Source organism: Epinephelus fuscoguttatus, linkage group LG14 (genome assembly GCF_011397635.1).
Source record: "Epinephelus fuscoguttatus linkage group LG14, E.fuscoguttatus.final_Chr_v1".
Classification (NCBI taxonomy): domain Eukaryota; kingdom Metazoa; phylum Chordata; class Actinopteri; order Perciformes; family Serranidae; genus Epinephelus; species Epinephelus fuscoguttatus.
Genome location: NC_064765.1, coordinates 39080100 through 39097305, shown reverse-complemented (window position 1 = coordinate 39097305; position 17206 = coordinate 39080100). Strand labels below are relative to the sequence as shown.

General features: G+C 39.4%; 1 protein-coding gene across 1 annotated transcript in view; it reads left to right on the top strand.

Annotated features, from left to right (window-relative positions):
* The window catches only part of si:dkey-288a3.2 (protein phosphatase 1 regulatory subunit 37), a 111858-nt gene that overhangs the window by 4942 nt on the left and 89710 nt on the right, over positions 1-17206 (top strand). Inside the window, exon 2 of the mRNA XM_049596302.1 lies at positions 4386-4486. Within this exon, the coding sequence (XP_049452259.1) occupies positions 4386-4486 (101 nt within the window). The remainder of the gene's footprint in view (positions 1-4385; positions 4487-17206) is intronic.

Below are 17206 nucleotides of genomic sequence, written 5' to 3'. Positions count from 1 at the left end.
ATTCGCGCTGGGCGACGCGATGGACATGATAGAGGCGTCTAGCGCAGCGCAATAACGCGAAATTCGCGTCCAACGCCTCATCGCTCGAGTTGAAAATATTGAACTTTTGAGGCGAATTCGCGTGACGCTGTGCCGCAAAAGCCGATCAGCGTTGAGATTGTCACGCCAGTGACAACAATAAACTGCTACTCACCGGAGACAGATGGACAGACGCTCCGCGGATGAAATGGAGCAGCCTGTAGTTGGTGTCCTGCCGGGAGATCCTGGCGCCAACCCTCGCCAACAGGTCCTCAAACTGGGCCCCAGTCAGCCTGAAGTACCGGTGAAAGCGGCTATCATCCATACGGAGTTCCTGGAGGAGGTGGTGAAACTCGCCGAGCTGGATGCGCTTCTGCAGGATAGGGTGAACCCAAAAACGACAGCGTTTGGCCCTCCGACGCTTCTGGGACTTCCAGAGCAGGTACAAAGCAGCGATGGTGGTTATCTCGCATCGCGTTGGCTTTTGATATGCAGACATATTTTAATTAAATGGTTCAAACATAGGCTACATAAGTCACCAACATAGGCTCGTAGCCCTAGCCCTTAAAATCATATGAGCATTTTCAGCAGATAAATGTGAAAAGCAGCCTTCGAGTGTCAAGCTCTGCACATATGTCATTCTGCACAGTGAGGCTCAAACATTCATCTGTAGGAACAAGAAGAAAACACATTTTTGAGTGGAGGATTAAGTTATTGTAAACCATGGTTTTTAAAACCTTACAACCTGCACCTGACCCCCTATGAGAGCCAACACATCCCACAGCGCCGCTGTCCGAGGTGCTGAACAGGTACTGTAGGCCAGATGCTGCAGAGAAATCCGTATTAACAAGAGGCAGAAGAAAATAAAATAAATCCAATTAAACGACATATTTGCTGCCACAGAGTAATTCTGTGAACTGACAAGGAATGACCAGTGTGTGTGTGTGTGTGTGTGTGTGTGTGTGTGTGTGTGTGTATGTGTGTGTTTCTGTAAGTTATTTCTAACTTACTCAGAGCGCTGCTCTGTCACTTTCTGACCCGCCCCACCCGACCTGCGGGTTGCTTGTCAACACTAGCATCACTATTGGCAGGTGTATAAGTAAACAAACAAACAACAACAACCACAAAGATCATTATTCAGTCTCATATTACATTTATGGGAAGTTATTACAGTTTAGATTTTCACCTTCCCACATATGTAATAATTTTCTGCAAATGTAATAGTTACTACATTTCTCCGACCACGTAGCGAGCCACAAGCTCCATGGCTTCTTTCAGACTGATAGGTTTAACGTTATCTCCGTTATTAGAACCAAACGACAGCCGTTGCTGTTTCAGAGCTGAAGGACCAGCGTTCTAAAAGTAACGGAAGTAACTGATGTCTTGTTTGAAAATGTACTCAAGTATTTGATTACTCAAACAGCAAACTAACGCGTTAGGTTACTCGTTACTGCAAAAAGTAATCAAAGTACTCTAACTCATATTTTGACATGTGGATCTAGGTTACCCAATCCATGTACATGTATCGATCCAACCACTGAATATCAATGATAGACTAACAGATGGCTGGATACCTGTATGGATACCTATCCTTTCACTGATGTAGATTGAGACCTACAGTATATAGATAAAATTGTATTAAATTAATTGTGCTACAGCTAACCCTCTGCCTGTTAAAATTAACCTTACCGGAGTTGGGTATAGAGCGTTGCAAAGTAACGCGTTAGAGTACTTTTTGCAGTAACGAGTAACCTAACACGTTAGTTTGCTGTTTGAGTAATCAAATACTTGAGTACGTTTTCAAACAAGACATCAGTTACTTCCGTTACTTTTAGAACGCTGGTCCTTCAGCTCTGAAACAGCAACGGCTGTCATTTGGTTCTAATAACGGAGATAACGTTAAACCTATCAGTCTGAAAGAAGCCATGGAGCTTGTGGCTCGCTACGTGGTCGGAGAAATGCTGCCGTTGTCTACGGTGGAGTCTAAATAGGTGGAGTAGGACTCGCTGACAGACATATTTCAGACTCAGGACTTGCATTATGTCTGGTACACGCTACACGCTGGTACTCACCAATTATCCGTCTTTCACGGCGTGTGTGATGTCATCGGGTTATTCTTGTCCTATTTTTATTACTTTCACAATTATTTGAGTCACTGTGTGTCTGTTCATGTGCCAGCTGACATGTTGTTGTAGTCACCTAAAACCGTCAGCAGATGGCAGGAGCTACATTTGAAGCGCCATATGTAAACTATCAAGCTACTGTATCTGCCACAGGAAGTTCTGACAACTGTTTCAGAATAAAAGCCTATTTAGAAAATGGAGGGATTCTCTAGCCGAGGTTATAAAGAGCTTTTAATTTGAAACAAGTGTTGAGTTTGAAATGACGGTGTGATATGTTAACTTGGGATAAAAAGTAAATATATAAACACGCAGAGGGATTAATAAATAACAGACTGTCTATAATGTAGTTTGTTTCAAATGAAGCTGGGAGCCTCTGCACTTGTGGTGAGTAAAAGCCCCGCCGCTATTTGTTAATGTTATTACTTTATGTCCGACCGTGAGGATGTACCATTGTTTGCTAGCTTGATGCTAATGACAGTAACGTTAACTCAGCGGGTTGACAAAGTGCCTCTGCTGTTTCACACCATCATTTCCCCTTTTACTCTGTGTGGTAACATCCCTAGAGGAAATATTAAAAACGCTGGAGTGTTGTTGTCATATAGTTGTCTATGGCAGCAGATCGTTCTGTGTTTCTACTGGTCAAAGTGACGGCTGTGGTGGGAGAATTGGATCTCAGTGAAGGGCAAGTGGTCTATAACTTTAATTTTGGAGACAAAAAAATGTAGGCTTAGCACCCTGTGGTCCATTGCCCAATAGGAAATGTAGAATACTCAAAAGTACTTTAAAAGTGCTTGAGTTACTTTTCTCAGGGAGTAACGTTGGAAGTACTTTTAAAGTAATTGAGTTACTTTACTCAGGGAGTAACGTTGGAAGTACTTTTAAAGTAATTGAGTTACTTTACTCAGGGAGTAACGCAGTAAAGTAACTGGTTACTTTTTAAAAAGTAACGCAGTAACGTATTTTGATTACTTTTATAGTAACCCTTACCCAACACTGCCCATGGGGTACGTTATAACATTTCACTTCCACCACTTCTCAGTTTAATTGTAGAACAAAAGGTAAGCAGTTTTAATAACATTAAGCCCGAACTAAAATGTGTTAGGTTGTGCCTCGTTGTCCCCACCCACAAAGCTAACGCTATGTTAGCAAGATTCAAAGTCAAAAATATTGCATACAGTCAACAAACAATTCCAACAATTAATGCAAATTCAACCAATCCCTGTGAATTCTGTGTGTGTGTGTGTGTGTGTGTGAATGTTTCCCCCTGACACCGCCAGGCACTGTTACACAGTAATATCAACTGGCCGTGTATCATGCCTATGTGAAAGGACAACTTTTTTCATCAGTGTTTGACGCCAGACGTCACGATTTCGGAGTGACACAGGTTGTTAAAATACTCATGAGGGAGCCTCCTCAGTAATACTTGTTCAGAGACATAACAGCAATAAAATTAAATGCCAAGAGGAATGAAAAAATATCCATAATGGATCACCGTCGATAGCACTTTTCCAAAGCATGACAAAAGCCAGTCATTTTTACACCTCACTGTGTTAATTATCGATCTTTAGGGGTGTTGTATTCATTTTTTAATAGGCAGGCTGTTTCCCCCTACTTCTAGTTTTTATGCTAAGCTAAGATACCTGTAACCAACTCCTAAATGGTTCCAGCTCAAGTGAAGACAATTAGACAGATTTTTAATTTTTTAAAATCCTAAATACAGGCCTAAATACAAAAGCAAAGTACGGTGATGTACTGTTCTTTATATCCCTATAGGTATAATTTTAATAATAAGCTCACCTGACCCACAGCTACAGGTCTTTATTTATCTGTGTTTTATCATCCCTAAAACGTAATAAACTAAAAATGTTTGAAACGGAATCCAGTTTTTGAAGGATACACAGGGATCAAAATGTTTAAGTGCTTCCATCACAAAATCCTCTGTAGTCCCTCACATCTGGAATTTCCTATCCCGTAAGGCTGTGGTAGATAACTCAAGATGCCTGATTGGTTGATTTATTGCTCAGACAGACATTCATGTCCTTCTTACTTCTCACTGACTGCTTCGTAATACACACACACACACACACACACACACACACACACACACACACGCACACACTGGGAGCACAGCACAGTTTACCGTATGGCATTTCCTAGCCCCTTAAGCACTTTAGAATGGTTGCTGGTGGCTCACTGGGATGCAGAGACATTAAAGCAGTGAATGAGTGTATTCTTCTATTTTAGTTGACAGCTGCCTCACCTTGACAGAGGTAATGGTGGCATACCAGCAGAGCTGCAGCAGACACCAGGTTCAACCCAGAGCGCACATCCTGCAACAGCTCCAGGTACACAGCTTCACATATCACTGCCAGTCTTTGTATGTGTCAATCAAACAGCACGAGGCAGGTCTCATGGTTGGATTGACTGTTGAAGGTTGAGTTTCTGTGGGTGGTGTTGTTTTCAGTGGCTATCACTGCTCATTCTGCAGTGCACTATATATGTCCCAACACTGAGCCATTACTGCTGTACCATACCAAGAGACTTTATGAGTGTTATCATGATGTTGCAACTTACACAACTGATCTCAGACAAGGTGTAGGCCTAGAAATTTAGGTCTGCTATTGATGCAACTAATTTTGATAGTCAGTGAGTATATAAGTGAAGTCACCATGTGCATGCGTGTGTGTGCGTGTGTTTGCGTGTCCATCCAGTGCTTCCATCCATCCTACCCCAGTTTCTTGTTTATCTAACTCTGGTTTATCTCTGGTTTCAGACTCATGTTAAGGTCTTCAGACTTAAGGTCTTCTTGTTTCTGGCTACAAAAAAAACATGTTTTCTTGTCCAGCTCCCACCAATGCTACATGTCTTTGAAGCATCACTTGAACTTGAACTAAACATGAAAGTTCATTCTAGCCTTGAAAACTGCAGATGACATTAACATCTCGCATCAAGGTCAGCTCAGTAGCTAGCCTAAAGCCTTTGATAATGTCATATGATCTTCCTCAGCAGATGGAGTTGCACAGTTATCATGGAGCTGTAGATGTATATTTTTATCTGAAAAAAAAAACAAAAAACAAATCTGATACACAAAATATTAAAGACTCTCTTAGTCTTCCTCAGCTTGAAAAGTTGTCACATACAGCAAACATCTCCTCACAATCTGTTAGCTACAGTCATTGACTTTCACCTGGGGGGCATGTGGTTGCTTCCTATATGACTGAAAAAACACGGTGTTTGTGGTGTCCCACAATGTCAACATACAAAGCACTCAGGGTAAGTCATACGTAGAAGTGGAAAGTTCATGACTAAATGTTGATAGGTGACAAGGACAGACTGAGAATGTATTGGTTGAACAGGAGCACTGAGTACAACACTGTACTTAAGACTAGTTAAGTGTTGATACAGAGTAGTTTGAAAGATTTGATGAGATACAATTAAACCATAGACAAGGTGAAAAACCAACTGTCGATAGCCGATACTTAAGAACCCCTGATCTAAGATATTTGTTCTCAAAATGCTATAACGTGGTCAATTTAGCTGTTAAGGTTCTAAAAATTTCTCCCCAATTTCTGGACAGGTGGGTCTCTGAAAGTGCCATTTAAATATGGTGCCCCCCACTGTTAAATAGGTATAACCAGCCCTGCATTTCCCCGTAAGCCTTTGTTTTCTCATCCTAATACATTTCTCTAACCTCAGGAACTGTTTAAAACCTGTCTGATTGTCTGACCACCTTGTGTTTCCTGCTTTGTTAGACCCACTTACATTCATGTTTCTGCCTTTCAAAACCTCAGCTATTAAATTTGTGAGTAAAATGTCATCATAACTACGTATGTACTGGTTTTGAAATTATGGGCTGATACCAATACCAATGTTTAAAATAATTTGGCCAATCTTGATGTTCTTATGTTTTCGTTTATTTGTTTTTGTTGTTATTTACTCCCCCTTTTGTGCCAGGGAAACAAAGAAATGTACACTACAAAAAAAAAAAAAAATAACTGAACTGTTTTAAAGTAATAAAGCCCTTCATTACACTACCTTTGAATGAGCACAAATTCAACCATAGAAGTGTATGAAACAACCTTTAATGTAACCTTTACATGAAAAATGTATTTTAAAAAAAATCTACCTCAAAAGCCTTTTTATTATATACATTCATTCAAGTATTTGCCAAAAACTACGTTTTACAAGATTACATTGAACACATTATGATAATGATAAGAAGTTTAAGTTTACCTTTGCCTCATACCCATGTTTACTAAATAGGCTTGAACATATCATAATGTAACTCAATAGATTAAGTCCCTAAAACTAGAAATATGTTAGCATTTTAGCACTCCCGGTTCCCTCGTCTTAAAGTCAATGGGGGTTTTTTTGGTTAGATGCCTGAAATAACATCTGTGGTTAACACAAGCTGAAGAGACTTTAATGTTTTGTTATACCACATACGAAATTTGAATAGGGCTGGGCGGTATGACCTAAAATCACGGTATAAAACAAATCCCTTCACGGTAACGGTATATATCGTGGTATAAATTTAAGTGTAAAAGTTATAATAGAGGTGTTTCTGAATGGGTTTTGTAGTCCCTTAGCAAAGCTAAATTGATAAAAAAAAAAACAACAACAACAACAAAAGCAAAGATATAATGTATTTTTTAGAGCAATTATTGTGCAGAATGCAGATCTCAAAACTCAAAATTAAAACCCAGTACTCTATGGTGCAAAATGTCTCCTGGGATCTATATCAAAAGGTAATTTCCTTCTTTTAGCAAAATCCTAAATGACTGAGTTGTGTTTTTTCCACCTGGACCTTTATGCTCTGCCATTTCTCCTCTAATCATCACGCTGTAACCTGTGACAGGCTGCTATGATACCACAACTATCACACATTCACATATGGAGTTTTTTGTGGAGCCCCTAGCGTCACATAGGTTTACAATACCAAAGGTCTCTTGCCGAATGAGTGAATGAGTTCCCTCTGAGCGGTAAGTCGCTAAAAGAGTCTGAGAAGTCCGGGGCTGTTCATAACTCACTCACTCACAAGTTCTCCAGCAACACATGTTGCACGTGCTACACTAAATCACAGACGTGAACCAGCTCCTCTTGCTCCGCTGTCTCTGTGCTCACAGCCATTTTCACACTGAGGCAGGTGCGATGACATCATCAATGATAGGACGGTAGAGCGCAAATCTCTACCGTGGGCCAAATTTATATCATTTCTACCGTCTACTGCATATACCATGCAGCCCTAATTTTGAAGCTCTTATGTTGCTTAAAAAAGGTCATTGCTAACAAGTGACTAAATGTGACCACAGAAAGTCATCATGCCAAACATGGCTTGACAGCCTTTTTTTTGGTGGTGACTTTAAATCACGCAACCATGGTGTGGTTTGTTAATAGCCCAATGTTGACCTTTTACTTCTGCTGTTTGCATGTAGGCTTCTAAAATTATAACAGTGGTGTTTATGCATGAAAATTATCTTGCTGAACAGAACGTATAAAAAAGTTTACGATACGTAAACTAGTTTCCCACAGAGCGTATTACCTGTAATAATCTACAATTCAATGGAAAAATCTTATTGGCTTTTTGATGAGGGAACCAGGGCGATGCTAACTTCTGTTTCAGCCAACAACAAAAAAACATCATCCCTGGTGCACTCTATGCAACCTCCATCAACTGTAAGTTGTGGCCACCAGCTGCTAACAACTATAATGTAGCATTGTAGGGAAAATAACAGGGTGCATCCTCTGACACAATGATAGGGATTTTACTGCATCCTTTCTTAAGGCCGTCCCAAGGAAGATCTCTGTTCATCCCAAATTGCTTTTTTATTATCCCCCGGAGGACGTGACGCCGGCTGCTACTAGCCATCTTGTCACACAACAGTGATATCACAGATCCCATTGCCAAACAGTCATTATATTCTTCTTGTACCTGCTCATGATTTTAAGTTTTGGCCATTAGTCTTGAGCCCCGCTTTTTAGCCTGTACAAAATCGATGTGACACAACAGAAAAACATCAGCCCCTGCCATCAGTGAATGTCATCTTATTTGCCAACAGGCCGATGTCAGTTAACAGGGAGAATATCTCTGTTCAGCCGATAAATCAGCACATCCCTAATCATAACCACTAGAATCACTGGCTGGATCTGCAAAAAGACAACCATAGTAGTAATACACCATGGTAAGCCCTATTCTCATTTAGTTTCCACCAGTCCAAGTCTGTTGAACATGATTTTTGCCATGAACCCAAACCAATACCACTTTGAAAAAAAGTTGTAATCAATAAAAACAGATCAGAGGTCTACACTCCAGCAGAGATGAAACTTAAAAAGTGAAATATTGCCTTAAAAGAAGTGTGTGTAATCCTGTTCTTCTATGCAACATCAGCAACTCTGCTCATAAAAGAACTGTACCATGCAGTGATAGAGCAGCATTCCAGAAAGGATCAATAATAACACTATAACCTGGTGCAACTCAAGCTTCATATGCTGTCAGAGCTTATCCCAGTGCAAAATCAAGCTTTTATTAAAACATAGGCACCCTCATGTAACTGCGCAAGCTTTCAGACACGCATAAATACTGATACTGAACACATACTGTCCAAATGCACACTGTGACACACACACACACACACACACACACACATCCTAAAATCCCTAGGATAATTTGAATCATTTGGTTCCATCAGCCTCAATCAGGTGTACTGCTGCAGAGTGCTAATAGAATCTCCACTCCAAACAAGAGGCTAAGAGCAGGTTAACTTTAGGGCTCAAGTTAGTGTGAATGCAAATAATTCACAACTGTAAACAACACATGCAGAATGGTACACGACACTTTATGTGAGTAATATTGAGGGAGAGGCAATTTTTGATTTACAATATTTATTGTATCAGTGATTTACCTGATGATTATGTAGTTTAATTTTTATCACTGATTTGTACGTTTTTCTTTTTGCAGTTGGTTCGTTATTCATTTTAAAATAACTCATTTAAGGTGTGTATTCATGATGTGTATCATCAAAGTGCTTGCTTTGACCTTCTTCTAAGCCAGGGCAACACATAGCATCATTATTTTGAAGATTAAAGATGCCCTGTGGAGTTTTCTCATAAATGAGCAAAGTCCCTGTTCATCCTTGGGCTCCAACAAATATTTTTTTGTTTTTTTTTTGTATAGAGTATAGAAAAACAGTATGTGCATAAGCTTATCGTGATGGCCCACCAGCAGATGGAGACATGAAATAGAATGCTTTGCAGTGTATGTAATATTCATTCATTGTGCAAAATAAGAAAAAGCATGTTGGCCGATTCTGATGACATGCCGATATTATCGGGCATCAATAGTAAATACTGTTGAATTAGTTCAATAAACTCCAATTATTATTTCATAGTATATTCTATATGGGAGGGGGGATTAGTGCCAGTAGAAAGACAGGAAATGAGGTTGAGATGCAACAGTAGCACATGCGAAACGTCGTTCTACGACCAAGTGGCAACATTCAGGGCCAATAATAAAGCCAGTGCAGAGGTGCCACAAACTGCAGTTCCTTCAATGGCCACAAAAACAAAAAAAACGTTTTGGTCTCTATAGGTAATTCAAGCATTCATGACAACAGTTTTTTATATAACTCACCTGTTTACATTTTATTAAGGCTTAAATTTATGCATAATTATGGCAGTAGTCACTTTGAGTGACAGGTGAGTGCAGTCCATTCACAAGTCACTACAAACAGCATTGGTTAGGTAACATAACCATGGTTTAACCCCAGATTCACAGATTATACATATTTCAGTGTGTTTTCAGTTCAGTTCATGTTAATTGAAATGTTTTGGAAAAATGTTCTTGTTCTTGGTTGTACTGAAAGATATTCCATTATTCATCTAAGTACATTTTGTTTTAATGGTTTAAAGCCTGTTTTTTACTACTGAAAATTAGTATTAGCTTTATTATCATCACAGTTAGCCTTAGCTGTGAATGCACCATCCTAACCAAACTAACAGCTAGCGTTAAGGCCCAGATACACCAAACTGACTTCAGAGAACTAGTGGCAACGAAGGCCTCCTGCTGTATTATCTCATGTCGCATGTGTCTCAGCCAAAAAGTTGCACATGAATACACCTCAAACACCACATCCATGGCCAACCAGTACATATGTTCCTTGCCCGCATTAGAGGTAATAAGTCTTCTCACAAGCAGCCAGCAGTAGTCCGTAATCGTCATTTAAAAAGGGCAACTGGAAGACCATCTTGATGCCAGTTAGCCAGTTAGCACATTAACAACACAATCCAATATTGCTACAGTATGGGAAACACCACTCTCACTAGGACAACAGACGCTCACTAAAATCCAACACTGACCATAGGCCAAACATTGGCTTTGTGTGTTGGGGCCTTCAGGGTTAACTATACCCTTTTGTCTAAATATGGTCACTTTTAGCTCCAAAAACCAACATGGTGATGGCCAAAATGGCAAACTCATTGCTTCAAAACATGAGTCCACAAACCAGTGGGAGAAGTCAGAGTGACAATGTAAATTATTTCATACAGTCTGTGGCTACAATGTGTTGTCTGTTCATACCTTTAGAGTCAAAAGCCATATGATCTCTTCGACCCATTCTCTCTCGAAATATAATGACTGAACTGGAATTAAAAGAAAATATATTTATAATTGGAGATGCATTGTTTTTCAGAATTTTTTAATTCTACACAAGTGGTATTGATGTGAGAAACCCCACAGAGGTCTATAAATTTGCACACCTACATCACAATCACACTTGCATACGCTCTCTAGTGCAAGCATAAAAACAATATCTTTCACTCACACACATCCTCTCCCTCTCCAATAAAATAAAGTCACTTATTCTCTCTTAGCCACACTTGAAACACAGGCTGCCATTTATAATTCATTTTATGTACATACTTACTTTATTTGGACCAGTCATGTTAAAGCATGCTGCTCTCTACATCCTTTTGCATAAATGTTACTTGAGATCAAGGGGAATTATTTGTGGAAAATTAGAGACTTAGCAGTGCTTACATTAAGCATACAGCCAGCGTATTATCTTGGAGGTGCTAATGAACCCAGATGAATTGGAAACGAATGTAGGTGGTCCTCCTGAAAGAGTAAAATATGTATGGTTAAGCATTAGCTAAGAGGGGCAATATTTAGACCAAAAGGGCTGCATGCAAATGAATCCATAATAAGACGACGCAAAATGAAAAGACGAACGCCTGAAGAGCAAATTTATTAAATGAGGTCTTTTCAGGCGAGGGGCAATTCCCCCAAGGACCAGCGTTGAAGACTATTTAAAGCTGTTTTTATTGCACCCTTGGGCCCCTTTGCACTCCTTTGAAATGTTGTAAGTGGATAAAACAGCATTGCTGTTGGTGACATCTTCATAGGAGTGGTAAACATAATAGGTTGGAGCCAGCAGGGTCTTAGGCCACCATGCTTAAACTCCCTGATTTCACTGTGCAAACTGTGAAGTCTGTGTCTCTCCGCTCTATGTTGCTGTTCAGTTCACTCTGCGATTAGGAAGGTAATTGAGATGATCACGCTCTGTCTCTACATGACTGTTTTGGCACGAGGGAAGCGCTTAACTGCTGTTAGTTAAATTCAAATTAAGAAATAACTGAAATGCATTAGGAGCAAATACAGGTGGTTGGTCTCTAGGTCCAAGTTTCCCCAGGGCGAGAGGAGTAATTCAATTGACCGTTCAGTATTTTGGTGCTTAAGTTAAAAAAAATAAATACTGAAAACAAAAATGTACCAAAGTGCTTATACAGATGAATCAATGTGAAACTAGATATTACTGCAATGACTACCCTTCCTACTATCCAAAATGTACAACATTCTGTAGAGATTCAATACATAAAAGTTTTTGTTATGCATATACACAAACACACAGACACAATACATACATAACCACATATATACATAATATATTCAGAAATACATACATACACTTATGCAGATCCACACATACACACAAGCATATATTGTGTTTGTGTGCTAACATACATATGTACAGACACATTGACACAAATGCAAATTGACACAGTGGCTGTCAAAGTCATATTTATGATATATATTGGGGGAACCCATCCCCCGGCCTTCATGCTAAAAACGTCACCTCCAATATATCGAAAAAAGGCGGGGAGGGGGATGGGGACACAGAGATCTTTGACTTTTGGTTAAATTCTGATTCTGCACTATCTTACAATCTTGTTTTTTTTGAGGCAATGGTTTTGTAATCTAGGTTTGTATACCATCTTTAAGGAATAATTCTCATTGACTGCTACTCATTGATACAGAATAAATATTTCACCTCACTAATCCAGAGATGTCCATCCAAGATATTATTGGTATGATATGACCATAACAGTCTTTTTTTAAAGAGAAATCCATTTGCAGATAAATCCTTTTATTATATCATGACAAAAATCTTTTTATGATATTTTTTTTTTTTACCCAGACATGTTACCTGTCATATCGGAGTGTACCCTCCACTTTCACAAATGCAAATGCAAAAAAGGGAGAGGCATGTCAAATAATTTTTTAAAACAACATGCATGTTTTCTTTAAAAAAAAAAAAATTACACCATATCATCATTTATCATAACCAGAAACTGTGAAAACAGAAATTATCAATGGATCTTCAAATTTTAGGTCCTAGGTCACATCATTTGCGACAAACGCTTAAGTCAGAAAAATATATAACCAAATCTAAACTTGGTTCTAAACTATTTGCACAAACTAACCAACAAGGTATGACAAGGTTGAAAAAGCAAGGCCTTTTCAGCTCCAGGATTTCATCTTAAACTTTTAACTTTCAAACATCAAAGGGTAAGATTTAAAAATCTAATAACTAGTTTGGGAAAGTCATGCATTTTCCCCCAGTCACTCAAGGGGGGTTAAGGAAAAATATTTGTAGCTTCAGGGAGGGACAATAACAAAAAACAAACAAATAAACCAAAAAAAAACAAAAAAAACACACAAAGTCAAACCCAGCAACCCCCCTATTCTGATAAATAAAGAGCAGTCCCTTACTAATGGATTCATTTTAACTTACAGAAGAGAAAAAACTGTCATTTTTAGGTTTTCAGTGAAGTGTTTTCCAGCATTCCAAACACAAAAGGATTGTAAATCAAACAAGCTCCGACTATGAGTTTGTATTCTTTCCATGATGTTTGGAGAATAAGCTCAGAATTAGTTGCATGTTGGCAAATCTTCTAATGAATAGCTTAGTGGTGTTTCCCTTGCAGATTATTCAGTTGAGTGGACTGAAGAGAAATCAATTACCACAACTTAACTTTCATTATTTATCCCACAGCTAAGGAAAAAATCAGCCTTACATGACAACGTGCCTCTATTAAATTCATAGGGTCAGATTCAATTCCCAGAAATGTTATTTTCCTGGGATAAATCCCTCGGAAGGTGGGGGGGGGGGTCCCTCCAGAAATGAAAAGACAAGAGAAAATCTGTTTTTACAGACCACCGCTGCTTTCTCAGCTCTTTTGATTAGCATTAATGTTGCACTGCGGAAGTCTGCTGGCACAACTGTTACAGCTCCTTCCACACACACACCAGTACAGAAAGCTATATCTCTCCCTGCCTGCGTAATTCTGAAGGGAACATTTTTTTTTTTTTAAATTAAATGCATGCTGATTGTTATTGCGCCCCCCTCCCCGTGTGGAATAGTCGGCAGCGAGGTAAATGTCACTAAATAAGTGCCACACTTTTTCCTCTGTGGTTGTTAGCAGGTTTTGCATGTAAAATAAAAGCAGAGCGAGGAGAAGGAGGAGGTGGAGGGAGTGTTCCTGCATGCATCCGAATGCGAGCGCTTATCAGGGAACAGCAGGGGGACCGGACATATGTCGCTCCTCTCATTACAGGCCGAGACAGCGATAACGGGGCGGTTAGTGGCGCATTTGAAATGGCATACAGCAGCAGCCGTGGCGATCACACGGAAAAAAGAGAGGCGGGGAGTATGGGTCGGGATGAGGATCACCACGGGACCCGCTGCTAACACACTCCAGTCTGTCATTCAGACGGCCTCCACAAACTCACACACACAATGTCAGCCACACCATGCTTTATTTAAAACACACTGACTCCACAGCCTTTCCATTGTAGTTTTACACAGTTTTGCTTTAATGACATTTGGGAAACAGCATGCATAACTGAAAAAGGATAAAACCTCGTCTATGTGTAAAAGAGTCTATTTTACATGCTCTGCCTCTAATTGAATTCGGAGCGGTTGCAGTTAAACTGAATGGCATGTGTAATGCACTATTGGTGGTGCACTATTAGGCTGAATTGAATTTGCATGGTCGGGTGGTTGCACAAGTAATATGAGTGCCTTTGTTAGTAGGATAATATTACAGGCCTGTACTCACTGAGGGTTCACACAGGGGAGACGCGCTGTCATCTAAATGACCAAATGTTTACAGAAATCCCTCATCACACAAGTTAATGCATACAGAATCTTTACAAGCTCATGTATATGTAAACAATATGTTTATCATCTGATCTTTGTTCACATGTTCAGTAGTTGTATTGCTGTAGACATAGTTCCAACTCTGGCATTATTGAGCCAGTCCTATAAATCTTATTTTATCTGACATATTCAATTAGTTTAGTACTACCAAGATGATTTGCTTTGTCCTTAGAAAACCTAATTAAGTTGAACCAGCTAAATTTTTATCCAATTGGTGTGGTGATGTTTAGTAATTTTTTATTACTATTTTTTTATTTGAGATATTTCAACTTATTTTAATTCCTACTCAAAAGTGTCAAAAAACAGTTTTGATTTTGATCAAATTCTTAAAATTAGTTATCAGCTGACTAAAATGCGTTAATGTAACAGACATTATTTTTTTATACTGAAAAACATCTTGAACTCTAAAAAAGAATCCATTGGTTCAACTTGAAAAAAATGAAGGTAATAATTGTCATGAATCTTATTAAGTATTTCCAACTTTGGCATTATTGAGCCAGTCCTATGAGTCTTAATATGGCAAACCCAATTAGTTTAGTACAACCACAATGCTTTGCTTTTACCTTAAAAACTTAATTAAGTTTAACTAACTTAATATTTTTTATTAATTAATGTTTCCATCAATGCAGATCAGAGACAGAGCCGATAAATATCATTCATAGTCATTTGACCCGGGTGTGAATGCCAATCATAACCTTTGCCATTACATTAAAAAGCCAGATGTTAGCGGGTGTTAGCTGGGTTTTTTGTACAGTGGGAAAGGGGCTTAAGTGACCCTGGTCACATGATGACATCTTTAGTGTTTCGAGGGTTAGCAATAAGAAAACTGTAAAGTATCTTCAGATGTGTCCTTTAAATGCAGGAGGAACTTAAATGCACTGAATGTCTAGGAGAATGCTTATTAAAAGGTATCTTACCAAATGAGCAGTATGTGAGGATCAAAATATTGAATATTTCATGCATCTGTCCATCATGGAAAAACAGACTTGATGAGGCAGAGAGGGATATGGCAGTGTGTAAATGAAGGATGTAATGTGAAGATATAGGAGCGCAGAGATTGGGTGCGTTCCTCCCCGCCCATTTTCAGCAACATAACAACTGTTAAGGCATTCAGTGTGGAATACCAGAATACAAAAGCTTGCATGTTAAGGAAGCAAAAACAATAACATTCAAAATAATGTCTGGGAAGAAGTGTATCCTCTGGTACCACTCCAAAAATCAATTAGTGGGGAAGGTGTCAATTTGACTCCAAAAAACACTGAAAATATATCAAATATGAAAGTCCAATAATTATAAAGATTTGGACAAGTCCAAAAAGTGAATGAGGGATCCTAAGTCCGTCCTACATCATTTGCATAACTTTTCTTTGGGTAGATGGAGGTGGTGGAAGACCTTGAATCCTTGAATTGTAGGAGCCTATGTTTAGCACAAATGGAGAAAGAATGTATTTAGTATTTAGTAAGGTACCTTGGGTGTGTTGGTTGTTGATGTTCTGGGACGCCATGTCAACTTCAGCCTGTTACTTGCATTGTCTGTTTTTAAAATACACTTCCTTTTTAACAGGAAATGTAGCGTTTGCATACAGTCTCTTTCAAAATGAACTCACTACTTCAGTATAGCAACATGGAATTATGTTGTTTTTCCTTCAACAGCAAACGCATGTGGTTACATTTAGCCAACACACGCACGTGGTTGGGTTTACACAACTAAAGCACATGGTTGGGTTTAGGAAAAGAGAACAGGGTTTGGCTTTACAATCTCATGGAAAGTGATCACTGGCCTCCTGGGTGAAAGTGTTGGGCCCACCCACCACCTCTCCCAACCACCCTGCTTGGACTTCCACCGCCTTAACTTTAGTTGTTGTCCCACTGAGCTGATGCCACCGGGCACTGTCATATAATAATGGTGATGCATCATACCGATGTGAAAAGATGGCTTTTTCATCAGTGTCTGATGCCAGAAGTCACTGACCAAGCAACACATTCTCACTCCGACGTCATCACATATTGACATTTGGTCATGGACTTTCCACATCCACATGCAACGTGCAAGGTACCCTGGGTGCGTTGGTTGTTGACATTCTGGGACACCGTTTCAACCTCTGCCTGCTACATGCATTGTCTTCTTTCAAGATACACTTCCATTTTCACAGGAAATGCAATGTTTAGCAACTGTCTCTTTCAAAATAAATGCACTACATCAGTACACACCACAAATAGACATTTTTTTCCTTCAACAACAAACATACATTGCTGGGTTTAGGCAACAAAAACATATGGTTAGGATTAAGCATCAAAAGCACATGGTTAGGTTTAGGCACCAAAAGCATCTGGTTGGGTGTAGGGAAAAAGTACGAGGTTTGGCTTTTGAATCGTATGGGACGCGAACACCACTCTCTCAGGTGAAATTTTGTTGGACCCATCCACCACCCCTCCCAGCTGACTCACTCAGACTTTCGGTGCCTTAACTTTTGTTTTGTCCTTGTCATGTTCCCCTGACACCGCTGGGCGGCAGCTAGCTGTGTATCAAGCCGACGTTAAAGGACACCTTTTTCAATTGGTTCCTGAC